This window comes from Hemicordylus capensis, chromosome 4 (genome assembly GCF_027244095.1).
Source record: "Hemicordylus capensis ecotype Gifberg chromosome 4, rHemCap1.1.pri, whole genome shotgun sequence".
NCBI lineage: Eukaryota > Metazoa > Chordata > Lepidosauria > Squamata > Cordylidae > Hemicordylus > Hemicordylus capensis.
The window spans coordinates 258,449,169-258,475,713 of record NC_069660.1 but is presented as its reverse complement, the minus strand read 5'-3'; the positions used below and the strand labels follow the sequence as shown (position 1 = coordinate 258,475,713).

Sequence of the window (26,545 nt, the reverse complement as noted above, 5' to 3'; positions counted from 1 at the left end):
GTGATTAGGGAGGCTTCACGAGTCCTTGTCCCTTCCAGCAAGATTTCCACTGGCTGATTTAATTTAGAGAAATAACAAAAGCCAATTCATAGAGTTCAGTTGCCCAGAAGAGGAGACACCCATGATTCCCTGCACTCTGGCTTGTCATCTGCCTTCTGGCACTTGTAGACTAAATGACTAGAATGAGTACGTTATTCACAGAAATTAAGGATAGAAATGAGATGAGTCCTGACCAAACTTTACGGGAACAAGGTGGCCATTGCTATGTCATGTGAGCAGTAGAGGAACTATACTTGCTTCAAGGAAACGTGTAATGAAAAGGAAATGTAATCATGAGCTACTGTGTCATTTACCAATTGAAATAGGGTTGGTTTTTATAGCAGGGCATTTAATCTATAATCAAACGCTACTGCTGTTTCTGTTTTTCGGTTTTAGAATTATATCTGCCTGTCTTACTATGGCTTCCTCTGATAAGCATAGGTTTCCACAAGCCATGTCCATGTCCAGAGGTGGAAATGCCTATGCATTTTTTAAAAAAATCCACTTAGTTATGTGCTGTACTGTTTCTCAAAACTCTGAAAGCTTTTCCAGGTTGTTGTATAATGAGCTTGGACTTGAAATATTATCTTGGAGTTTTTAAAAATTCACTGGGAGACCTGGACTGATAAGACATTTAGTTTGCTGCTATGAATATGTGGTGTTAAGGTGTAATTATAGGTAGTGAATGTGTGGAGAGTGAGGAATGGGATCTTGGCAGCATGCCCTTATCCCAAGCAACACAAGGTTGGTTGACTGCCTGCAAAAAGCCCTATACACAGAGGACACTCTCCATGTGATCTCGAACCCTGGAAAAGCCCCTGTGTGTGTTCATGCATCATGCTTAGGTTGTTTGAAAAGTGCTTTTGTGTGGAAGAAACAGGTTCAGAGCCATGCTTCCCACAGAAGATTTGCTCAGGCCTTTAACAAGTTGCAGCATCTCAGATTGTGAGTTACATTAAAGTTGTTGGGATGGTAAATGAAGAATTGTTAAGCATTATAGAAATCACTGTAGTGTAATATAGTGTAGTAATATGTCAGGCACTGGAGCTCTTTCTCTGATCCTCCTAACATATTAAAAAATGGAGCTTTAAGAAAAAAACCTCTCCGATATTTTCTGCCATATTTTCAGTGACTAAAACTTTCTGTATTCAGGGATGCTTTTCACATAGACCTGCTTGCCAGGACACCCCTGCACATGGATTCAAGAGTGTATTTTATGGCATATACTTAGTTCACACAGGGCAATTGTCAGGTATATTGCTCCTCCACATCACAAAGTGAGAATTTGCACACACCCAACACTCCCCTCCAGCTGTGCACTGCAGGGAAGATCAGTGGTGTGAGAGAGCTTGTCTACCAGTACTGATCCTTTCTTCAGGGAACACCACCTAGAGTTCCTTGGAGAACTGCTGCTCTGTCTGGCTCTTGACACAACCAATTGTTAGGCCTTTTTTCCTCTCCCAAAGCACCTTTGACTTTTCCTTTCTGATCCTGATTTGAATTGTTAGGTAGCAAGCTGGTTTGTCTGTGATATTCATCTCTAATGGGTGCATTGCTGCAGGAACCTCTTCTGTGAAGTCTCTGCTGAAGTGAATGGGAGCTATGCTCTTCCCATGATTTTTCTCTCCCCCCGGCTGTTTAGCTCTCTTAGGAGAGCATGTGGCATTTCTTTCATGCTGCCACAAATATTTGACATACGCTCACTTTTTCATGAAACAACATCTGGACTTTCAAAAGTGTGATGCTGCTGCTCCTCTTGCCATCCCAGCCCCTCCTTTTGATCAGTGGATTAAGAGCCTCCTGTTCATAGATGTTTCCATGACACTTGAGTTTGGCGTCATCTTGCATTGCAGTTTCTGAGGCTTGTAGACACATTGCTATATCCACATTATGGTTTTCTCCATAGCCGTAAATGCCCCAAAGAAACCTACTTTAAAAAACAAAAAGGCAATGAGGAATGATTCTGAAAATTACCGTGAATTGATATAAGCTGTATCTGGAATCCTATTCTGTCCCCTCCTGATGTGTGTGTTGCTTTTTATGTGTTCGCTTGAGTATTTGAATGTAATGTTCTCATCTTGTGCTGCTGCCATGACAGCTACATAGGACAGAATACAAGTATGCAGTGCTGTTAAAAATGATATGTAAAACATTTTCAAAATGAAAATTTGTAAGTTAAATAGACATACCTGCTCTCCATCCCCACCTCCCATCCCCCTTTGCTGTAAGGATATCTAGTCAACCATCTTATGGCAAATGGTGCCAAAGAGTTTGTCCACAATCTGCAGGTGCCCAGATGTGTGATACGGAGCACAATGTGTTTCTTTAAGATATGGAACAGCTTGGCATAGGTACAGGAAAGCATACTTGAAGAGCATTTTCCCTTTTTGGAGAAGAGAAAGGCAGTTTGTCCAGAGCCGTGCTCTACTGACACTTCTGTTGCTGTAGTTCAACTTGCTTTTCTGGGTGTTATTGGCAGGTTCCGAAGGTATAACTTGTCATTTAAACGAGTGGGACAAAATATGTGGGAAACGTAATTATTTTCATATTACTGACCCTTACTGCTGGCTTTCAAGTTTTATTGGCTGGCTTGGGTGAATAGAGATGTTACTGTTGGTGCATAATGTTTTCTTTGAGTCATGTTTGTACTTGGTGAATTTAAAATTACTGTACTAGAGACTAGAGAGGCTGAGTCATCTTGGTAGACTCTGTCGTTTCTAAATAGCACTGCAAGTTTATTTCTGTTTTGTTTTTTTAAAAAGCCCCCTGCTCTCCATTTTTGATTGGCAGACTTTAAAGCGGGAAAAAGAGCTAAGATTAGCAAAAGGGCAACACATTCTTGGAGTCGTATATGGGGGGGAAAGCAGCATTTTTTCTTTTCTATGTCTTAAACATTTGGTGGATCTTGCTCTTCACTGCATTTTGAATACTTGACATGTTTAGAAGAGTTTGGATGCCTGAGAAGAGACAAGCCAAGATACAAACAACTGCGCAACTAGCTCCATGCCCTCAAAAATTCTTTCAGTATGTTTCTTGAACACTAGTCTGACATGACAGTCTCTCTCTCTCTCTCTCTCTCTCTCTCTCTCTCTCTCTCTCTCTCGTACTTTTGAGACTTTAAAAAGCAATTTGTGATATGGCAGGTGGTTGGTGGCGGCAGTAGTGGCAGTTGAGAGGAAAAAAGTCCCATAAGACATGCTCAAGCCTTTGGTCATATCTAAAGTAACTTGTTGGATCCTAGACTCTGAGTTTGGATGGCTGAGAAGAGGATTTTGAATAGGCAGAGTCACTATAGTTCTATGTCACTTTTTCTGCTCATGCAAGGAAGCTCCCCACCCCCCACTCCTAATTCTTCAAAATTCCTCCTCCCATTACGTACTCCTGTGTCTCCTTCCATGCCATTCCAGTCCTATGACCCTCAAGCAGATCTTGGATTGTGGAGGTTGAAATGGAGAGGAAGGAGTGGGAAAGCTCTGCTCACCCTATCTCTGGTCCAACCCAGTGCCCTTTGGCAAAATATGAAGGTCTTGAGTTACAACAGTACAAGGTTTTTAATTTATTTAATATGATTTGGAAAGGAAGAATGTTCACTGATTACTGTAAGGAAATAAACCTGGAAGTCCTAAGATAGTATCTTCAGAACTTCTCATGGCTGTTGTTTTTCTTTCTAGAGGACAGATGATTTCAGCTGAAGACTGTGAATTTATTCAAAGATTTGAGCAGAAAAGGAGCCCGGAAGAGAAACAAGAGTTGTTACAAACTGAAGGCAGCCAGGTGATCTAGCATCTCTTGTATGCAAATTCCTATTCTATTAGCACTTGTTATCATTATTTTTTAATTGTTGGTACAGTATCTTGGCTTAAAAGGTTTGCTTCCCTGTATCTGCTTGCTATAGTGAAGTAGTATACAAGCTGTGCTGATGCAGAATGACTTGCAGTATTGTACTGCTGTCTTTTTGAGATTTTTATGTGGGTTTCTTTAGAGCTGTGGGCCCAACATGATTAAGCATGTTGCAATTTAAGAATTTAACTTACCGCTCAAGTCTTATTAATTTCCAGAGAACCTGGCCATTAGGGGTGTGCATGAACCGTGGTTGAAGCATACGTTCAGTGCCATGGGGAGGAGAGCAGGGAGAGGTGACCAGGAGCTTTAAGAAAGAGGAGCCTGCTATCTACTGCCCCATGCAGCTTCCTGCTGGGGCAGTGCTTGGCCCAAGTACCTCCTCCCCCATGAGGTGCCAGAATGGACATGGCATCTGCACATTTGCAGGTACCATTTCATGGTCATCATGGTGTTGTCTGTTGCGCCTCACTGGGCTTGGGCTGAGTGCCACCCCAGCAGGAAGCTGCATGAGGCAACAGAAAGCAGGTAAGGACCTGCTCTCTTCTTTCTTAAAGCTCCCACTCCCCTCCCAGCGATGCCGAACCAGTGCTCAAACCATGGTTTGTGCACACCCCTACTGGCCATAACTGCTTTCCATTGCGTATTGATGTCAAGTGAGACATGTCAAACAAGTTGCTCTCATTTTGGGATTAGTGGCCATAAATGTCGAGAACAACAACAGATAGTAACATTGATTTAGAAACACGGCCCCACATGTCCTGTGGAATAATTCAGGCAATCCTGAACATTTCAGGAGTGCTGCTTACTTTGGAAATAATCTAAGTAGCACTGCTGAAATATGGATCTTTGCGCTCTTGCTCAAGACCTCCAGTGCTTCCTTAAGAGCCTGTAGCAGTGCAGGTGGCTCAGAACCTCCAGTTTTATGCTGTGAAATTTGGGTCAATAAGTATAGAACTTCCCTTTCCTGAGCAGGGGATTGGACTAGAAGAGGGGTTCCAAGCAGGGGGTACTTGGAACCCTCCTGCCTCCCCACACTGCAGCCATGCTATTTGTTCCCCACCTGAGGATTGCCAGCATGAAGCTGATGCAGCCTCAGTGATGTGTGTGCTGAAGAAGGGGAGGCTGAAGACCCCCTTCATCTGCTTTTGATTGGCTGGCTACGTGCTGAAGCTCAGCATACCCCTCCCATCGGCCTGACTGACAGGCTTCAGAAAATTAGCACTGAGTACTACCGTTGAAATTAATAAGACAAGTAAAATTGTCTATTAATTTTATAAGGCTGCTTATGAGTAACTTAGTGTGGATGTAAGCCAGTGATTGGTGTAGCCTGCCTCAAAACTGTAGCATTTAAGTGTGTGTACGTGTACACACATGCGCACACACACACATAATCTGTGTGGGGTACCTGAGCTGAAAGTTTGCGACAGAAGGTGTGCACTTGTTAAGAAAAGGTTGGGAACCCCTGGACTAGAAGACCTCCAAGGTCCTTTCCAACTCTGAAATGCTATGATTCTATAATTGGGCAATGTAATTTGCTCATGTTTTTGTTACAAAACCTTTTGGTTTCCAAGAGCTGCTTCCCCCCCCCCCCCGCCCCCCGCCACTAATATGAATATATATATTCACTTGGGATCTTGCCACTTATTGACTTGCACTTGCATTGTAAACTGCCTCTTTTATGAATATTTTATTTGAGGTATTGTCAAGTGTTATGAACAATCTGCATGTGATGCTTAATTTGAAATAGATTTCCACATGACAGCATTGCAGTCATGTAGTTATAAGCATGTATGTGTGAATTCGCCTTAAGTCTTCAGCATTTTCTGCCTTCAGCTGTGAGGGCGCCGGAACTTACAACGTACATCAAAATGTCTTGGGCTGCATAGTAAAATGGTAATCTTTCTTTTCAGTATTTTGTGCATTCTGCTGCTTGAATCAGATATTTTGGTGCAGCTACAAATTGCTTTCATAGTGTGCCCTCAGAATTGCCATCTTGCCCCAAAGTGTAGTTGAGCTGCTTGTCCTCTATTTCCTGTTGTGTTATCAAGGATCTGGGGGATCCCCTCACCTCTCCAGTAACAGAGAACATTATAAGTCTCTTTCAGAGTTTCATGTTAAATGTGGACATGTTGTGTATCCATGCACTTTCCCTCCTGCTCTTCTTGCCCTGCTCTGTGGAAAGAGGAAGAGAAACAACCAAGCTGAAGTAGCATGAATATGCCTGCCATGGTTTGGAAAGAGCTCTCCTTCTTGTATTAGTTATTTGGAAAGCAGGCTGGCAGTTCTGCATATCTGGTTTGGTTCAAGTTGTGGTGTTCAGCATGCATAACACACTTTAGGTTTGCTTCCCAGATGACCCTCTTTTACAAGTGTGTGTGTACACACACGTCTGTCTGTCTGTCTATCAAAATGCATATAAACTTTTGATACTGTAAGATTGTATCAATGAAAACACGGTCCCCTAAATCTATAGTCTTCAGTCCGCAGGATGTTTAGTAATCGCGGTATGCTGAGCATTAATGCAATGCACAGTAGTAATAGTCTATTTTGGTGAGAGTTCCTAGCATGTCCAGTTCTTGTGACAAACTAAAACGAGAAGGAAAACAGTCACTAATACTTATAACTTCTTGCAATGTTTTTTCCTAGTGTGCGAAGACATTCATAAACCTGATGACTCATATCTCCAAGGAACAGACAGTTCAGTACATCTTAACTATGGTTGATGATATGCTGCAGGTAAGTTAATTAACCTTTTTCATGTTTAGCACGTATTGATATGTGGGTGTCTTATTTAAGTGTAGGTGGCTTTCTACTGGCTTTCCACTTTAGATGGGTCTGGGAAGGTTAGAGGCTATGCAGCAACTGGCCCTCTTTCATTTTAGCAGGGTTTGCATGAAGCGTGTGTATCCTCTCCACCATAGTTAATGGAGGTTGCACAGCTGCAGTGTCTGATGGAATAAACAACAACTTGTCTTGTGGTAGCAAGCATGACTTGTCCCTTTAGCTAATAGGGTCCACCCTGGTTGCATATGAATGAGAGACTTGATGTGTGAGCACTGTAAGATATTCCCCTTAGGGGATGGAGCTGCTGTGGGAAGAGCAGAAGGTTTCAAGTTCCCTCCCTGGAATCTCCAAGATAGGGCTGAGAGAGATTCCTGCTTGCAGCCTTGGAGAAGCCGCTGCCAGTCTGTGAAGACAATACTGAGCTAGATAGACCAATGGTCTGACTCAGTATATGGCAGCTTCCTATGTTCCTAAGCTTCCTGTGAACAGTGGTTATGGTTTCTACCTCCACAGCATATTCAAAATCTGTGAAAAGTGCCTGAGGTATGGTCAATGAGATCAGATTGAACTTCCTACTTGAAATGAGCATGGTTGAATCATTCATAATTGAACTAGTTAACCTTTTGCAAATTAAAAGAGAGAGAGATGTATCTATTTTTATTAACATTTTAAAAACGGGACCCCACTGAGCAGAACTTCAGTCCCTCCATACACTTAAAATTGTATAAATTTAAACTATAATAATCCTTGTAATCTGTCAGCTACAAATGACTGAGCCATTATATTCCATTTCTCTGTTCATCGCAAATTCTAGTACTTAATGTGTTGGACAAATTGATGTTTTACATATTAATCTGTAAGCCTCATTCCTTTTTATATAATTACTGTACAGCATCTAGCAGTTGAGGTGCTTAAACTGTATTATAATTATTATTGATGGGTCTGTCCTCCATAATAGTATGCTTTTTGCAACCTCTAGAATCGATGCTGTAATGTGCTGTATTTGGGGCTGCCTTTGAAATTGTTCAAGAACTTTTAATGGAGCCATAATGCAGTGGGCAGATGATGAGACCTGGCTGGAAGGACAGTTTCATGTTTGGCAAGCAATGACTGTGTTCTCAGGGCGCTGGGTACCCCTTTAATTTCTGGACACAATACAATCAGTTTATTACAGCCATAGGCCATACACAGAACATACAAAGATTAAAACAAGATTAAAAACACAATATGCCAACAGTAATATAATCCTCTATAATAAAAGGCTTGGGCGTGCGTTCGTGCTGCCCGTGTCTTTCTCGGCAGTTCTGGACATGCGCGGACCACATGCCCAGAGCCGGCGAGAAAGATACGGCCGCCCAGACACGGGCGGCCATGTTGCCCAAAGTAGCTGAAGTGCCCCAAACGACGGTTGATGTCCCGATCGTCGTAGCAATAAATTGCTCCCGCAGCTGCCGCCGCCAACCACCCGCCCGCCCTCCCAGCTGCCCGAGTCCTCCTTTTTGAAACCCCCCCACCATGAATAAGGGCCAAATCGGCCCATGTAATTGCCCCCGCGGCCGCCGCCCGCCCGCCCGCCCTCCCAGCTGCCGAGAACTCCTTACCAGAGTACGCCTGCGTCAGTCGGGCGATAAAAGTTCCTATTTAGAGAAGGAGAGAGGAGCTCGCAAGCAGAGCTCCTCTCTGTGCAAAGTCACTGCCCGAACTGGCGCTATGGACGCAAAGGACGCAATAGGCATCCTTTGCGCCCAAAGCGCCTGTTCGGGAAGAGGCTTTTCAGAGAGAGGAGCTCTGCTTGCGGGGGGCCGTAGCGCCCGTTACTAGCGCCCGTTATTTAACGGGCCGAAATTCACTTGTACATAATAATCAGGACAAAACAATAGCTCCTATGAATTAGACCTTAAACAAGATCTTAGTCTAAAAGAATCTCGCCACCACCTTAGTAACCTCATTATTTTGATCCTCAAGACAGAAATTGAAATAAAAGGAGTCAGCTCTTCCTGGAAAATGCTGTAACAGAGGGAATATGAGTTCTTTCCTAGTATCATAGTAAAGGGAGCAATATAACAGCACATGCAAAACCGTTTCAGGGAAGCCTGCACCACAAGGACATAGGCCAAAATCTGACAATCCCTTATCAAATCTTTTTTCCAAAAGGGCTGAGGGCAGCACATTCATACGGGCCCTAGTAAATGCTATCCTAAACTTTAAAAAAGTGTAGGAAAGCTAAATATTTAGCAGCTCTATTCCCCAAAGGGGGCATGATATTAAAAAAATAGAGGAGAGCAGGTCTTATTTCCCCTAGAAACAAGATTCTGGTGCTCAGTATCATGAAGGCGTCGTATAAGTATAACCTTTGCCTTCTCATTTCCCATGAGTAGAATTTCAGAAGGAGAATTTCTGGACACAATTCAGAGTGCTGGCATTGATCTTTAAAGCCCCACACAGACTGGGTACTAGTTATCTGAAGGACTGCTATCTTCTCTACATTCCTTCTCATATTTTAAGATCTTCAGAAGAAGCTCTGTTGAGGTTACTGCCACTGTTTGATAAGCAGTGACCACATCCAGGGCTTTCATGGCAGTGGTATATATCCACTAAACCTCTCCAGTTTGTCCTGGCTTCCAGGAATGTCTTAAAAACTATAGTCATTTGAAGGATTTTTGTGGCTGGCTGAATTCAGCATTTGGCAACTTTGTATTAGTGTTAAATACAGGAAGTCCTTGACTTAAGACGAATGGTAATAAAGATGTTTGTGAATTGCCACCTTGTTTCAACTTTGCAACTGTGTGTCACTGTACGGTGCTTATTGTGGGAGGGGAAGCTTTGCTAGGCAGCTGCTGGTATGTGGGTTAGAGGATGAGGTGGAGACAGTTGCTCATATTGTCACTGAGACATTGCAGTCCTGGTGGCCTTGAGACTGGCAGTCCTGGTGGCAGCTGCTGCTTTGTCTGAGGCTGCCGAGGAATTGGCTGACTCACTCACCCAAAATGGTTCCTCACCGCCATTGCTACTGCTTTGGCTCTTCATCCTCCAGGCTCAGCTGCTGTGCTGTGATAGAAAGAGGGAGACAGCCCTTCCCAGGGTATATGCTGCTTCATGCCCACCTTCCTTCTCTGTCTAACCAATGCCCAGGAGAAGGAAATGGAGGTGAACTAGCCAGTTGTCTCCCTTCCTTCCATGGAAAAGTGAGACAGCCAGAAAGGGACTGAAAGGGGAGTGGGTAGCAGGGGTGAGTAACTTCTGATTCTCCATGATCAACACAAAAAAACAGAGTATTCGGCCTTTGTTCAGGAACCAAACTCCCATTTATAGCATGGTTTCCTAGGGGAAAATAGGTTCTGAGGTAAGACGTTTCATTTAAGATACAGTTTTCAGGAACCAATAGTGTTAACAGTTTGAGGACTTCTTGTTCATAAAAATGGCTCTTTGTTTTCTGTTGTGCGTTGGATATGTTAGGATGTTTTAAAAGTGATTTTATATTGTATAATGTTCTACAAAGTTTATTATTTTATAAATGTTTCAGAAACTTTGTTGGCAAGTGGGTGTAAATATTAGGTCGCTTCAAGCTCTCAAGATGTGATGGGCTACAAAATGTACAGAGATGAGACTAACCTCATTTAAGAGTGTGTCAAAAGCAAACTGTATGAGGTGGATCATAGCATCAGTTTACACGTGGACATGGACATTCATCTGCCACTGCTTTGTGAAACACTCTCATATTATAAAAATTGCATATCTCTCTATTACAGTGTGTTGGCAATAAATGATATGGCTGAGATATAGCTGGGAAACATCATTATCTGAAATTCATTTACCAGTACTTTAATTCAAAGAGTGCTTTACGGTCCATATCTCATTTATACCCATAACTCCCCCATGAGGTCCACTATATTGTTTCCATTCAATTGGTGGAGGAAGTGAGGCTGAGAAGTTTGTCAGCTTCACTTGGTGTGCTGTTGCTTCAGCTGAGATTGCACCAGGCACTAAATCTAATATGCTTTCTGTTCGAGCACAGTAGCTGTGTTACAAAATAGCCTTAAGAGCATTTATTCTAAGACACTGTAATGGGTTAAATCTGTTAGTTAATTGTGGAACCGATGGATTAGAGATGTGCAAATTTATTTGAGACAAATCGATTGATGCTCAAATCGGGGTGATTCGAGTTTGAATTGAATTAGCCCTGATTCGAGCCTGAATCATTCAAATTGATTTGAGTGGCGAGCACCATTTTGGAGAGCTATTTTCCCCTTGCTGATTGGTTTACTGGCAGTGGCTTCCGATTGGCTTGCGATCTCCTTGCTTCTTGCTTGGCTTGTTATTAAAATCAAATGTTGTCAGGGGCAACTGCGCCCACATTGGCTGGGGGGAGGGATCAGGAAGGGTGGAGGCCGAAGGAGAGAGTTTCAAAATGTATTAAAGGGGCTGCTTGGAGACAGAAACCCATTTTGTGCTTCAGGAGGATCAGAGAGAGACTTGAGTGGAAACTGGTGGTTGTGGTCTGGGCTGGCCTGCCAGGCACAGTGAGTGGAGAGAGAGACAGCGAGTGCCTACTGGCTTATATGCAGTGTTCCCGCTAACAGGTTTTCTCAGCTGTTGTTGCCTACAACTCCCAGAATCCCCAAGCAAAAGCCATTGCAGCTGGGGATTCTGGGAGTTGTAGTCAACAACATCTGGGGAAACCTGTTAGAAGGAACACTGCTTATATGTGACTCTCTTTTTTTTTTTTAACTCTTCTATTTGCTGTTGCTTTCATTCTCAAACCCCCCTCCCCCACTCCAGTCGTTTTTAAATTGAACCAGCCCCATTGGTTTTAACTGGGTGCTGCTTGGAATTTTATTTTATTTGGATATCTTATTCTTGCTTGGCACCAGTCCCCAGTGGCTTTAATAACTGGGGTGCTGTGCTGATTTCCCCCTCCCCCCTATTTTTAAAATTGGTACTCCCTTTGCTTTCATCGAAATTCCAAACACCATATCCATTCTTTTGTTTTATTCCCCCCCCCCCTGAAATGCGATGATAATGGAACCTGGTACTCTAGCAAAAGTAATTTTCCTATCACTATAATGCAATATGGTGTGCTTGTATGAGTTGGCTACATAATGCATTACACAGGAAGCATGTTATCATTAGCTGTAACCACCAGATCCTTTTTAATAGCGTTGCGACTTGCTAAATAGGCATTCTTCAAAAAGAAATTAACTGTGGTTGTCTCTTTGTACAAGATCTTGCATTTCCTTATTAAATACTAACCTACTTCTGCTCACTTTCCCTATTATTTTGATTTATGACAATATTTTGATTTATGAGACTCAATTTGCAATCCCTCCCAAACTGAATAAATAAAATTTTCTGTTTGTTTCTTCTTATAGGAAAATCACCAACGTGTTAGTATTTTCTTTGACTATGCAAAACGTGGCAAGAACACTGCATGGTCCTACTTCCTACCAATGTTGAATCGTCAAGATCATTTCACTGTGCATATGGTAAGCTTTCAGTCATTTGCACGAAGGGAACTGCAAACTCCTGAAAGGCAGTTCCATTAAGGTGTGAGTGTGTATATTTTTAAAAGTATCTCTGTCAATGCAATAAGTCTTTGGTCTGCAGTGCTGCATAATTGTAAAACCCACTGGAAACCTCTATTCAGTTTAGTACATCTTAAATATAACCGATTCTGACATTTTGAGGGTGGTCTAAATCTCCACATTAAAAAACAATTAAATTAAATTAAAAATTAATTTAACAATTAAAAATTTAGGGATCTAAGGTTGTGTTGGTTTTTGTGTGTGGAAGTAGCAGCATTTTCAACAGTTTCCCTCAAATTATGGGGCTGAAGAATTAAGTTGAAGCCTGAAAACCTTCCGGATGTACTATGAGCCCTATCAGTTTGGCTTGGTTTGGGCATGTTGTGGTTAAAGCTGCAGGGCCATGAAGACTTAATTGGGCAGTTTTAATGTAAAATGTAATCCACTAAACTGTTCTGCCCTATGTAAATTAATGACTAAAGGGTTTTAAAAAAATGTTCAAGTACAGACTAATTAAGAAATTGATGATAAGATATGGATCCTTACAGCAGCAAAAGCAATTAGTGTGGTTTCTTTTCTCTACCCCCTTTTGGCTTTCTGTTGCCCTTAGCTAAACAAAAAGAGCCGTAAGATAAAGTAATTCTTATGCTATCCATGTTCATGAGAAAGATGATGTGGTTGAAGAGTTATGCTACTTGATGGCATAAGAGTTGTGCTGCTTGAAGGGAGCTGGGAAGTTTCACCCTCTTGCGCAACAGTATACATGGAGGATGGGGGAATGTCACACAGGCTCCTGTTGCATCCCCATAGAGGCTCCTAACATGTGTGCCTTGTTAGGATACCAGTTGATATTTTTAGATTTTTAACATTGCTGTTTTTGAAAAGTATTTATTAATATTGAGCAGAAGTATTCATTGGCATTCTTTATTTTGGTATTCCTGAACATGTGTTGCTAAAGTTTTATTTTCTCTATTTTCTTTCAGGCAGCCAGAATAATTGCTAAACTGGCAGCTTGGGGAAGAGAACTGATGGAAGGCAGTGATTTAAATTACTATTTCAACTGGATTAAAACCCAGCTTAGTTCACAGGTAATTCCTGTAAGAGGTGGCTTTCTTATACTTGGCAGGGAGAGAACAGTTGTCCCTATTCAGTTCTGCATAACCAGTCCAGTGACTCTTGCTGGTGTCTCTCCAGTGGGGTCGGTCTGTCTGTCTTAAGACTGGGAGCCTTTTTGAGACAAGGAATCATTTTTTAGCCTACTGTATGTATGTATGTATGTATGTAACATATTTTTATACTGCCCAAAACGCAAGTAGGTTTTCCCTTTCCAGTAGGGAAAACACTGACACACAGGGACACTTCAGTGGCATAGTTTTGTGTTGATGTCATCCACCCTAATTCAAGATGGTGGATGCATAAACCTTTAAGGCACAAGTGGGCTAACTTGTGGACTTTCTAACCAATTTGAACCAAATGAGGAACAGTTGTTGTGAGTGACACACAGGAACACCTTAGTGATGTAGTTTGTGATTATGCCATCCACCCCGATTCAAGATGGTGGGCGCATAAACTTTTGAGGCACAAGTGGGCTAACTTGTGAACTGCCTAACCAATTTGAACCAAATTTACTACAGCCGTAGGGGCACATAGGGAAACCTCAGTGCCATAGTTTGTGATGATGTCATCTACCCTGGTCCAAGATGGCAGACATGTGAACACCTGAGGTGCAAGAGATCTAACCTGTGGACCTCAATTTGAACCAAATTTAGTCCGGTTGTAGAGATAGTGAAAGGAAAGTAGGATAATTAGTTCTTACTAGAACACCTTATTCATACCTCTGCTGTGTAAATTGTGTTGAGGACTTTTTTTGTTTGTTGGTTGAAAAACAGTATATAAGTAGTACTCATGGTAATATAGGGTTAGATCCAGACCTACACAAGTGGAATGAGTGTGAAGGCTTTGGGGAGTGAAGGGGTCAGAGCAAATCACTTGTGTGAGCTTCATTGTAAGTTAGGTTCCAACCTATCGTATGCAAACAAGTGCAGCTGTATTCAGGGAAATGGTGGTGACTTTGGCTGAAATGTTGGTGTGGAATAGCTGGATTGTAAATAAAGTGGGCAGGACCCAGAATATAGTGATTACTATTTTATTTCCTTTGGGGCAGTGTAGCAAGAGTGCAGTGTGAATCCAGTTGTCAGCCAAATGTAGTCCCTACAGATGTGTGACTAATTGCAAAGCTGGTTGAGCCATATTTAGCGGGTGGAATCTTGCCAGATATGAGGTGGGCGAGAAGATCAATGGAGTCTTTTGCCAACTGGATCAGTGCGTCTCTATTAAAACTGAGCTATATACTTAGTACCACGGACATGGGATTATTTTCCTAATCAGTCTTGTAAGCCAATGTGTAGCCAATGGCCATTCTCTAATAATGTGAGGAGATTCTCATGATCCACCAAAAGCGGGCTAAGGGAGCCTAGCCTGCTTTTGGAGGGCCGTGTGCTGCCACGGGAGCCGTGCGGCTCCTGGCAGCAAACCCTCTGATTTCCCCCTCCCCTTAGACGAGGTTAGCGCAGCGAGTGCTCCGTTAACCTTGTCTATTTGATCATGTCTTGCCGTGCTGCGGCAACATATGAGGAGACCCCTGCCGGGAGGCTGACACCAACCTCCTGGCCCTGTGGGTCTCTCCAGGATGCCCTGCGTGCTCATGCAGGGCATCCTGGAACTTCCGGGGGCTGCACGGCCCCCAATCCCCGCATCCCCCACCGGCTCTGTGACGGAGCCGGCGGTCATGTGGGCAACCAATCCGGCTGCCCAGGGCTGCAGGAATGACCGTCTGTGGGGAGAGCAGGCTAAGCCCGCTCTCCCCACAAACCCTCTTAAGGCGGGTCTCACTGATTGTGAGACTTGCCTCTGTATCTTACTCAGAGCCCTTAGAACCGATTCTTTTTCTTTTTATCTTAGAAAGTGCGTGGTACTGGAAGTGCTAATGAATCTGGAACTGATGTAAGTACCTGTATCTAATTTCTTAAAATGCCTTTTGAAATATTGTGATGCAATATTTTGTGGCAAACTAATGCAACTAATATTGCAAATGCTGCAAACCAATACTAGGGAGACTCTTAAAATAACCAATATGCAAATATATCTTCAAATCTCTTGAAACTAAACAGAACCTTTTTCTTCAGATCTAGCCCAACTAGTTTGAGCTTGAGGTGCCTTTCCAGTGAATTGTGTGTTTCTGTTTTAAAGCTTTAAAACTTGCCTTTGGCATGATTACAGTATGATTATTTTTAGGGCAACACAGGGAATCCTAGCCAGATGTACAGTATCATTAAAGCAGATTTGTACTCCATGTTGATACATATGCTTCTACTATTTTTATTCAGGTCAGGTGAGAAGGACCACTCTTTTCTTTGAGGCAAGGAATGTAGTAGGTAAGGGATCTCTGCAGTAGTTGTAAGGAGAACTGCATGGAGTGTTCAGTGCTTCCAATGCCAGGTCTGGCATTGGTTATGGATGGTAGCAACCTATTGGGGCTAAGAAGCTAGGTTATGTGAAGGGGAAAGGAGCAAGCCGGAGCTACCAATGGGATGCCACTGCAAAAGTGAAAATTTATTTTATTTATTATTTATTATGGAGGAAGGATTTGAAGATATTCTTTCAGAGAACCAGGCAGGATTGGTTAGAAAGTGGCTACCAGGCAATTACAGTGGGCCTCAGCCATAATCTGTCTTTGCACACAATTAATATTGACATACGATATTTGGTCCCTCACGTAGGTTTATATGGTTCATAAGCTCTCAGCTTTTGTTGTTGGTCTTGTCCAGACAATTAAAATTAGAAATGGGGTGAGTATTAGAAAGGAGAGGGCTGGAACTGCAACATGCACATGCACACTTGTAGTAGAGTCCTATAGTTGTTGGAGGAAATGATATTCTGCACATCATTTACTGCCAAGGAGAGGCCCTGTGGGGCTTCTCCTATGACCATGGGAGCCCTCTGCTGCTGGTTCTCTTCCCTTTCCCCAAGGTAAGTTTGATTTTTGTTTTTCGGTTGGAGAAGGTGGGGTGGGGACTGGAAAGGAAGGGTAAGCAGCAGTTAAACTGGTTTTTCTCTCTGAGGCTTTTTGTGTGTCCATCATGAGCACTTGAAGACCATTTTATTGTTGGGTGGACGATGGACAGACATAGGATTAAAACCTTATTTTAAATTACCTTAATAGGTCAAAACTCTTCTTGGTTATGAAGGTAAGTTTAAACACAAGCCAACAGTGAGCCCTTTCTCATGATCTGGAGAAGGGCTTGGCGGCGGGGAGGAAGGTTCATTAACCTTCCCTTCCCCTCAGACAATACCTTGAAGGAGCTAGGTGTGTGCATCACGCACCCAGACAATCCTCCTCTTCCCCAGGCAGAGCAGAGGGTCGGGGGTCAGGATACGTTGTCCTTGCCTCTGGTACTCGCATAATGCATTTCGTGAGCAACAATCTTTTCTCCTCACACATATGAAGGGGAGTGAGGAGCCCCAAAGTCTAAGGCTTCAATAGTAAGCCATGGTTTGAATAATGGTCTTTCACTTCACATTTTGATAAACAGAGAACATGCAGTTAGACATTTTCCTTTGCATTTCAGTTTATATAGATCCAAGATGGACACCAGACCAATAGGTTTTTTGTGGGGGGTTTTAAAGGAGAAAAGTTGTAAAACAAGGTATCAATTTTGTCTGTAGAGTTCTTATCCTCTTACTTTCTAACATGTGTCTGTATATTGTAAAATTGTGTTCTGTGGGTTTTTTCCCCAAGAGGCAAAACAACATAGCCTTTATGGACCATTTCTCTTACTTGAGGACATTGAAGAATGTTTTTGTGATACTGATGTTTAAAAAGATAATTTTGTAGTTATTCAGTGGCACAGTTCATTTGAAGACAAATAGTGAGAGATCTGCAAAGAACACTGGGGTTACTCTATATTTATATTTATATATATTTTTTGCAAATGGCTATCTTACATTTTCTTGTAAATGCTGAAAAAAGTAAATAAAATTTGTGAGCACCTGCTAGGTCCATTGATATAATGCTAAAGGATCAATATAGATCTGCTGAGCCTTGAGTGTTACAATATTTACAGACCTAAAACAGATCTGAAGATACTGTGCTTCAAAAATTGATCTTGAAGCTATACTGCTGTGTTGCCACTTGATGTCTCCAAGAAATAAAAACACTTGCATCAAATGAAGGCTGCATTAAATGTTTCTGGAATAGCAAAGAGGAAAAAGAGATGCTGTTGCTCATCAATTAATATAATTTGGTGTAATATTTATTGGATCATTATGAATTTTCCAGTGGTACTGGAGCAGAGGGTTGAAGGCTGGGGTAATGAATGCTTAAAACAAATTACAGTACTCAGCTTCCAGTACATGAGAAAGGAAGCAGAATTTTAGTCTGCTTGTTTCCGTTTTTGAGTAAAGTGAGACTCGCTGTTGAGCCAACCAGTCTATCCCTTACTCTGGCAGCTGTCTGGTGTGAATTGTTTTGTTCAGATGTGGCCAACAAGGTACATGCAACCCTAGAGCATCTTTTGTTTAGCCTGAGGCCTATTTAATAGAAGCATCTCATGGAAATAAACCCGAGATTGTGCTAAACAGAGATGAGCAGTTTGTTCAGCTATGAGGCTGGATTGGATTTTTTAAATTTTTATTTTGCTGAAGGCCTGCACAGTGTTCCCTCTAACAGGGATTCCCAGATGCTGTTGACTAAAACTCCATAATCCCCAAGCAAAAGTCATTGCAGCTTGGGATTCTGGGAGTTGCAGTCAACAACATCTGGGAATCCCTCTTAGAGGGAGCACTGGGCCTGCACCTGAGTTGTAGATAATTACTTATATGAACTAAATTCGTATTGGCTATACAACTTAAATAAATATTTTCTTCTTCTCTTTATTTATGATTGTATTGCTTATTTAATTTTGTTAATTTTTACTCTTTGTACTCCTCCCCCAGCCCAAATATATATTTGAAATGTACGTATGTAAAAAGGCATACTTGTTTCTAGACAATGTCCCACTGAACAGTTTTATGTCTATATCAGTAACCACAATGACTAGAAATATTTTCGGTTTTTAAAAGTTGGCATTTTAAGGTTTTTAAAAAAGCCTGCTGGTGATACAAAAGTTCAAGGTTGCATGTAACCTGAATTCTGATCACTTTTAATGACCATTTGATACTGTTTCCATATGCATTTTGACATGGAAACCTCAACTATGGTCAGGACTTCCCAATGGCTTGGTTTTTCTAAGGCTTTTGGGGGTAATATGAGAAGGCTAATAGTATTTGGTGGCAGGGGAAGTAGTTATGACCTTGTTTCACATGCTGTCTGCCTCTCTGTTGCCTGGATGTCCCAGCTATTTCTCCTTTAGGCCACAGTACTGGGGGGAGGTTAAGGAGAGTCTGCAGCCACCCCTGTCTTCCTTCACATCCCCCCCCCCCCCGATTCACAAAAACTTATCTTGGCTTGCTCTTGTTGCCAGAACTGCCTGAAGTGCTGGCTAGATACCTCAACTATGCTTTTGGCTTGAATTGGGAAATTAGCTTGGCTTGGAGAGCAGTTCGGTTCCAGTATCAATTTAAGCAAATTTTGGTGTATTGGAAAGAACAAAGGAAACGGGAATATAGTTGAGAAGCTTTATTAAGGTTGGAATCATGTATAAAGGAGGAGGAAGAGGTTTTGTTAGGCAAATGTAATAAATCTGGCTAGTTGTACTAAACGGCAGTCTTAGTTGCAATAAGTTTTGGCTAAGGTTCTAAACCAGAGCCTGGCTAGAGGCTTGCATTAAAAAGTGCCTGAAAGGCAAGGAAGGGAGCAGAGAAGGGAGAAAAGTGGTGAGAAGGCTTAGAAGGGCAAGTTGTTGGTTTACCTATTCATCCCAATAAGCTGGTGCGTCGGTTGCACATTGGTTGGACGGCAAGGCCTCCTCACAAGGAATAAGCAGAAAGTGGAGAAGAAGAGCAAGAAGCGAAGGGCTACAACCTGTGTATATGTCAGATAGTGTGATCCAAACAGATTCCAAAGCCATGTATTTTGGCTAGAGGTAGATATACTGTGGAACATGCCCTGAGGCAGTTTCCAAGCCATTCTCCCTCCCTGTGGGAGATTCAGTGTGGGAGATTCAGTGCAAAACAAAAGTGTCCATTGTTGCGTGGACCTAGTCACCTTTGGGTGTAACTGACCAGACAAAAGAGCAAGAACGAGCTATGCAAATGTGTGTTTGTGGGAAATAGCTGTACTTGAGTGTGTATCTTAGAGCTGAGGTGTCTTCAGGACAGGTTCAAATAAAACACACCCATTGTTTTTAATGAGCTGGTCTCTGCTGGGTCCTTGTCAGCCAATTTGGTGACCAATGCGGTGGGAAATCTGCTGATTATCTGTGTCACCAGTGTTCCTTTTAAGGTGTGTGCGCACAAATGTTTTTGGTGTTCACTCAGTTTTAGATGCCACTCAAATTGAATCTAGAAAGTCCCATATTGAATATATTTTTATTTATTTATTTATTTATTTACACAGTCAGACAGGTGTTATTGACTGGTTTGTTTTATCCAGACATCGAGTCCTTCCCAAGGACCTGGGATGCCAGAATTTTATTGTCAATGTTGTTGTTGTTGTTATAGATATCGTCGCAGAATATAGGCTGTTCCCAGTAAAGCTGCTTTTTGTAATTGGCTGATGGTGATTTCTGTGGCCCCTATGGTTTTGAGGTGCTCTTCAAGGTCTTTTGGAACTGCACCCAGGGCGCCAATTACCACTGGGATTATTTTGGTCTTTTTCTGCCACAGCCTTTCAATTTCAATTTGTAGATCTTTGTATTTGGTGATTATTTCTATTTCTTTTTCTTCTATTCTGCTATCCCCTGGTATTGCTATGTCGATTATTTTGACTTGTTTTTCTTTTTTCTCGACTACAGTTATATCTGGTGTGGCAGCTGTTTGTAGTCGGAAGTCCCATAATATTTTTACATCTTCATTTTCTTCAACTTTTTCAATTTTATGGTCCCACCAATGTTTGGCTACAGGTAGCTTGTATTTTTTGCAGATGTTCCAGTGTATCATCCCTGCTACTTTGTCATGCCTTTGTTTGTAGTCAGTCTGTGCGATCTTTTTACAACAGCTGATTAGGTGGTCCATGGTTTCATCTGCTTCTTTACAAAGGCGGCACTTGCTGTTTGTGGTGGAGTTTTCGACTTTTGCTCTTATTGCATTTCTTCTTCTTCTTCTTCTTCTTCTTCTTCTTCCTACATTTATATCCTGCTCTTCCTCCAAGGAGCCCCAAGCCGTGTACTACATACTTGAGTTTCTCCTCACAACAACCCTGTGAACTAGGTTAGGCTGAGAGAGAAGTGACTGGCCCAGAGTCACCCAGCTAGTATCATGGCTGAATGGGGATTTGAACTCGGGTCTCCCTGGTCCTAGTCCAGCACTCTAACCACTACATCATGCTGCACACACACTGCCTTGATGCTGCTGAAGGGCAGAGCCACCATTGAGCGAACGAGTTCAGAGAACCCGGGCCACCGCCATGCCTTGTGGCCCCAACACACACACCCCGCATCTGACGTCAGATACGGAGGGGGCATTATTTTGCTCCCAAAGGGGGCCATGCAGCCCCATTTGGAAACAAAATTGGGCCACGCTGCATTGGCAACGCAGGCTGGAGTGACTCTCCCTGCCTTTAAAGGCAAGGAAAGCCGCTCCTGGCCTCGCTGCCAATACAGTGGGGCTGATCTCCCTCTCAAACAGCTCCCACCCGTTTGGGAGGGAGATGGGCCTGTGCTGCATTGGCAGCGTGGTTGGAATGGCTGCGTGGTTGGAATGCCTAATGCAGCATTGGCCGATCTTCCTTCAAAATGGGGCTGCATGGTCCCATTTGTGAGGGAGACCACGCCCCACGTCTGACATCAGATGCGAGGGGCATGGCCAAGGGGCCGCAGCAGTGGTCGATCACAGGCCATCACCAGCCTCACTCTGCACCTGTATTGCCACCTACACCTACAAAACTCATTCCACACACAGATAATTTTTTTTAGAGAGAACACTATGTGTCACTCCTGAAGAATGCTTCACTGTTTTCTCTTTGAGGGGAGGAGACTCCTCCCATGAGTGGTTTACCTTTTGAAATAGGGTCTGCATAGTCTGTCATACCTCGTTATTGAGGGGCAGGTGTGTCCTTTTTCAGTCCTTTTGTCAGCTAGACCTGTAGGCATGCTGCCAACACTGCCTGTACTATTGATAAAGAAATGTTTAATCCAGGCCCACAAATAAGTGTGTAAAAGTTTGGTTCAGGCTCCTAAACAGAATGTAAGGCCAGTAGGCCAGAATAAAATTGTTCAAGTCAAGGATATGAAGACAGGAGACAGGACAGGTATGTAACCAGGGTCATGAGACAAATCCCCCACTCAGCAGAAAGAAAAATAACTGGCATCAGGAGATACTGATAAGGAGTAGGGTCAGCAGAAAGGCCAAACAGTAACTCATGTAACTCATGTCCAAGGCTCTAACTGGCACCACAGGAAAGCATATGTTTAATCACAAATGACATGTATTGATAGAATTACTGATTTGCTTGCTTACTTTTAACCTATATAAACTGGAAACTGCATACCCTGAGTGCTTAGTGCTTGTCAGACTTCTGACTTGTACTCTGCCTTCATGATCATGAATAAAAGCTAATTTGAGCATACACCCTCGTTGTGTTGACTTGTCTCCATCCGGCAACAAGCTCTATTGCAAGAACCTTGTCTAATCCTCTTTAGTTCAGTTAGACGCCCCATTGTCTGTCAATTTAATGGAAGGATGATCGCAAGGGGCTGAATTAAACAGGAGGGCAAGGTTCCAGAGGATTTCCCCGCAACACCATGAACCTGCTTTGTGCCAATTCTTTTCAACTGGGCAGGGTGAAAAGTTCATAATGGGGACTACAATCCCGTAGCCTCATTCTGCTCAGTGCAATCCAAAATCATATAGAGGGGTGCTATCTGTGCGACTCCAGAATCAAGCAAACTGGCAACACTCTTCTCCTGGGAGCCAGAACCACCAGTTAGCTGTTCTTTCTCCTCCTCGGCCTCCCTCCCTAGCCCCTTAAATAAGCACCAGGAAGGTTGACACTCATGTACTTATGCAAGCAAAGCCCTACCATCTGGCTCAAGATCTAGCAAGGCCTTGCCAGCCTGCATTCATTGGCTTGTTGCCATGGCAATGCAGCTCACCTTGACCACAATGCGGAGAGTGGCATTTGTGTCTTGTCTGAGGCCGCCCCCTCCCCCGCCAGCTCCTCCCTCTGAGAACCCGGTTGCAGTTGGTAAGGAGGGGGCACCCAGACACATAGAAACTTTTTTTAAGGTGACAAAAAAAAAACTTGAATCCCTTAGGCCTACTTCAGAAATGTTTCCTACACTGAATTAATATTGGTGTAGTGAAGAAGATGAACTCTTCACTCTGAATTGCATTGAGCCTGCATGTATTTTGCCTTGAGAAGCTATGTTTATAGCTTCCCAGCCAGCACACTCATTGCAAAATAAACACTGATGAAGTCGTGTGTGTGAGTGTGTGTGTGTGTGAGAGAGAGAGACAGACAGACAGACAATGAGATCATCTCTATGTAGAAAAAAAAAAGTCATGGCTGCTTCTTTAAAGTTCAAGGACTTGTTTGAAAGCAATGTAGGAAGATGGCCTTTGTGAGATTTGCTTATAGAACAATAGCAATTCTGCAAGTGTTGTGAGACAGGCATGTTTGATAATACAGACTCCATCCTAAAAAGTGTTCTTCAGCTTGTATAGTTGGAATGTCGGTTAGAGATCTAGAGCAGATATTCTTGGTTTTTATATATCTTGCTTCTGAAAGCAAAGGATTGCCTATTGAATTAAGTGTCCTTGTGTACATGTTTTTGTCTTTATGCTGCTTATGTAAAGATTGATATGGGAGAAGCCAGCAGTAATCAGCATTCAGTAGTAGCTTAGGCTGACACTTATTTGTTGCCATTTCCTTTTCTGGCATTTTAGTCAGCACAGAAACAATGCATACCTGTCAACATGTCCCTATTTTCCCAATGGGAAAATTGGGACATGTTGGCAGGTATGGAACAGTGTTCACTCTAACAGAAATTCCCAGATGTTGTTGACTACAACTCCCAGAATCCCCAGCTACAGTGGCTTTTGCTTGGGCATCCTGGGAGTTGTAGTCAACAACATCTGGGAATCCCTGTTAAAGGGAACACTGGTGTGAAAATGTTGTTGCTTGGAAAGTTTGACCTTGCCCTTGACCTGGTTGTCTGATATATTTTTCATTAAGTGCTGATTTAAGACATACTTGCCTGGGGATGGGGAGAAATCTGTCAAACTGAGATAATATTGTTAACAAGATTTGATATATTCTCATCCATAAGATCTCTACTGGATTGGACTAAGGGGCCATCATTCTGTCTTCTACAGTGGCCAACTACATACCTCTAGGAATTCTACAAGAGGGAATGAAGGCAATAGCTCATTTTTGCTGTTGGCTTCCTTCACCACCCGTGGCAGCTGGTATTCAGGGGACATAATGCCTCTGAGCATGGTCTCATATCTCTATCTCTCTCCTCTGTGTCTAATCCCCTTTTAAAAGACCTCTTAGCTAGTGGCTACTGCCAAATCCATGGCAGCTTTTGGAGGCAACTAGAGCACATTGTGCTCTTGGAATCACGGTTCAGTCAGTTCTGGCTACATTTCTACTATTGTACTGGGAATCCAATTGTATTTGGTCAACAACAATATTAATTGTATCTGGCTTTGGAGTCAAATGTACCATCAAAATAGCCATAAAAATAAAATGGTAGCAAGCATGATGCCATTTACACATAAAAAACAAAAAACTCTATCTTTTTCAGTACAATAATACAGTCCTGAAGAGATTAGTGGGATCAATAATGCACTACAGTGTGAAGTACATACACTTCTAAGAACATTGTGTGGGGTAGACCTGCCCAGGTTAAAAACATTGTTCTATCTATCTGTCTGAGAAATAACATAATAGTTACGTAGATATAGCAGTGCATTAATCATGAATGATAAATTAACTGTAACATAATCACATTTTATGGAGTCTGCAACCATATATGTGCTTCTTGAACAACTTATGCACAACAAATTCTGCTTCCCCAGAACAGTCCTCAATACTCAGGTCTTCAGATTTCTCATTGGAATCAATGCCTGTAAAACCAAGAAGTTAAAATTCAAATGACTCTTCCAGCAATGCCATGGTGGTTTTTTTCCATGGTCGTGCTTCTTCCCCCTTTTTGCTAGTCGGAAGCAGCAAGAACTTCCTAGCTTTCTAGACTGTGTTTGCTTTTTGGAAGCAACAGGAAATAGCCAATCCCAGCCAACAATCCAACCAGCTTGCAGAATGTGATTTGCAAGGACATCTGAGACCCAAAGAGTTAAGATGAATATGTTCCCACCACTAATCCACCATTAACTACATTCTGTAGGAAATTGAATGTATTGCTCTGGGCTTGTTGATTGTAAAGGTGCCTGAGGGTATCCCTCAACCTCTTAGCAAAGATCTTTGCAGCTCCCTCAGTCTTTGCAAAGATCTTGCTATGAACAGAGAAAAGGGGAAATCTAAATGCCCTTGGTTGAATCTGGCCACCTCCTGCACTTCGAGGTTGCTTGCAAACATTTGCAGATTCATTTGAAGTCAAAATGCTCCCCCAAATTTGTAGAATTAATATTGCTCTGCATGAACTCTTCAAATAGCTATGGGTGGCCAGGGGAGGGGGCATAAGAAAGATTCTACCTGGAAAACAATGTTTAAATAACAGTAAGTTTGCAAAAGGGTTTGTAAACTTATTGGAAACTTCGATCCCTAAAACTATTTGTATAGATGTTATGAAAAGCGAGACATTTATATTATGAAAATAAACAAAATATTGTCTCTTCATGCTCTGTGTTCTTTTATTACAAGAAATAGAAAGAACAGGTTCTGGTCAAAGCATTTATAGACATAAAGAGGCCATTCACACAATCAGAAATTGTGTTTTACCTGGGTTTGAGAGCTGCGTGTACTCCCACTTTTCAGTTGTGTGGAAGCAAGCTAAGAGGAAAACCTGGGTAGAAGTGATTGTGTGGAGGCAAGGTAAGAGGAAAAGGTTTTTCTACTGCCTTGCTTTCACACAATCACTTCTACCCAGGTTTTCCTCTTACCTTGCTTCCACACAACCGAAAAGTGGGAGCACGCGCAACTTCCAAACCTGGTTTGGACACAGTTTTTGATTGTGTGAATGACCTCACTGAATAACTGAAATATTAAAGAGCATTCTGTAGGGTTGCTCTGGAAAAAACCACGTGTGCTCAAGATTAATTTTCTTAGTCATGCAGATATGGGTAGAATTTAGCCCAAGCACTGTAAGCTTGTTCACATCAATTTTTCACTAGATATGGGAGTGAAGGCTAAAACACACATGGCAATCATACCTCACCATAGTTAAAGAATATGTGGAGCATGGAGTTGTGAAAGACATATATAAAAGTACAATGAATCGTTTTCATCACTGCTGGAGTATGTTTGATCCAAATTGTCATCCAAGAGTTAAGTTCAAATAAGGCTGATTTACTGACTGATTTATGGGCCTGACTTCATTGTATGGTAAATGAGACTTTTGGTTAAGGGGCCTTTACAAGCACCATGGCGCAGTTGGTGTTTTTGCATCGGTGTCTGGATACAGCTGTGGCAAAGCAACTTGGCACTGGCAATGATGGGCTGGTTTCCATTGTGGTAAAGGAGGCATAGGCAGCTGGAGAACTTCAAACATTCTCACTTTGTTCTACTTATCTCTTTGCAGTGTGGTATTGTGAGTTTTTACATATTTTTTATATTTTTAACAATGCTTTATTTTCTTCCATTCAGAGTTCACAATATGTTCAGTGTGTTGCTGGATGCCTACAGTTGATGCTCAGGGTCAACGAATACCGCTTTGCATGGGTGGAATCTGATGGGGTGAGCTGGTGAGTATTTATTGCACAGAAAAAGCAAAACTTCAAATATATTTTCCTAGTGGTCATATTTCAAATTGCATCGGGGTGGGCATGTCTTACATATCAGTCCTAAAAACTCTTGTCTCCCCAAAACCCTTGTATTGTAGGTCTGTGAAGGTCTACAGAATTATCTTCATCCTTCCTAAACAATTTCCTGTACCTGTTAGGGGAAACCATGACAGTTTGTAGTACATCATAATGTTTTAAGATTCAAAAAGCTATAATTCAGCATATGAAAGCAGGCAGATGACTACAGAGAGATATCTCTGTCAAAGCCCTGTGCTTGAATCCCATACACACTTACC

General features: G+C 42.3%; 1 protein-coding gene across 3 annotated transcripts in view; it reads left to right on the top strand.

Moving 5' to 3' along the window:
- Nucleotides 1-26,545, top strand: part of ATP6V1H (ATPase H+ transporting V1 subunit H) — a 67,504-nt gene that overhangs the window by 7,970 nt on the left and 32,989 nt on the right. For 2 of the 3 annotated variants that reach the window (XM_053248913.1, XM_053248912.1), the window contains 6 exons: nt 3,711-3,813; nt 6,529-6,618; nt 12,036-12,149; nt 13,172-13,276; nt 15,150-15,191; nt 26,113-26,210. In XM_053248913.1, the coding sequence (XP_053104888.1) occupies nt 3,711-3,813; nt 6,529-6,618; nt 12,036-12,149; nt 13,172-13,276; nt 15,150-15,191; nt 26,113-26,210 (552 nt within the window). The remainder of the gene's footprint in view (nt 1-3,710; nt 3,814-6,528; nt 6,619-12,035; nt 12,150-13,171; nt 13,277-15,149; nt 15,192-26,112; nt 26,211-26,545) is intronic. The other variant, XM_053248914.1, reaches the window with a different exon arrangement.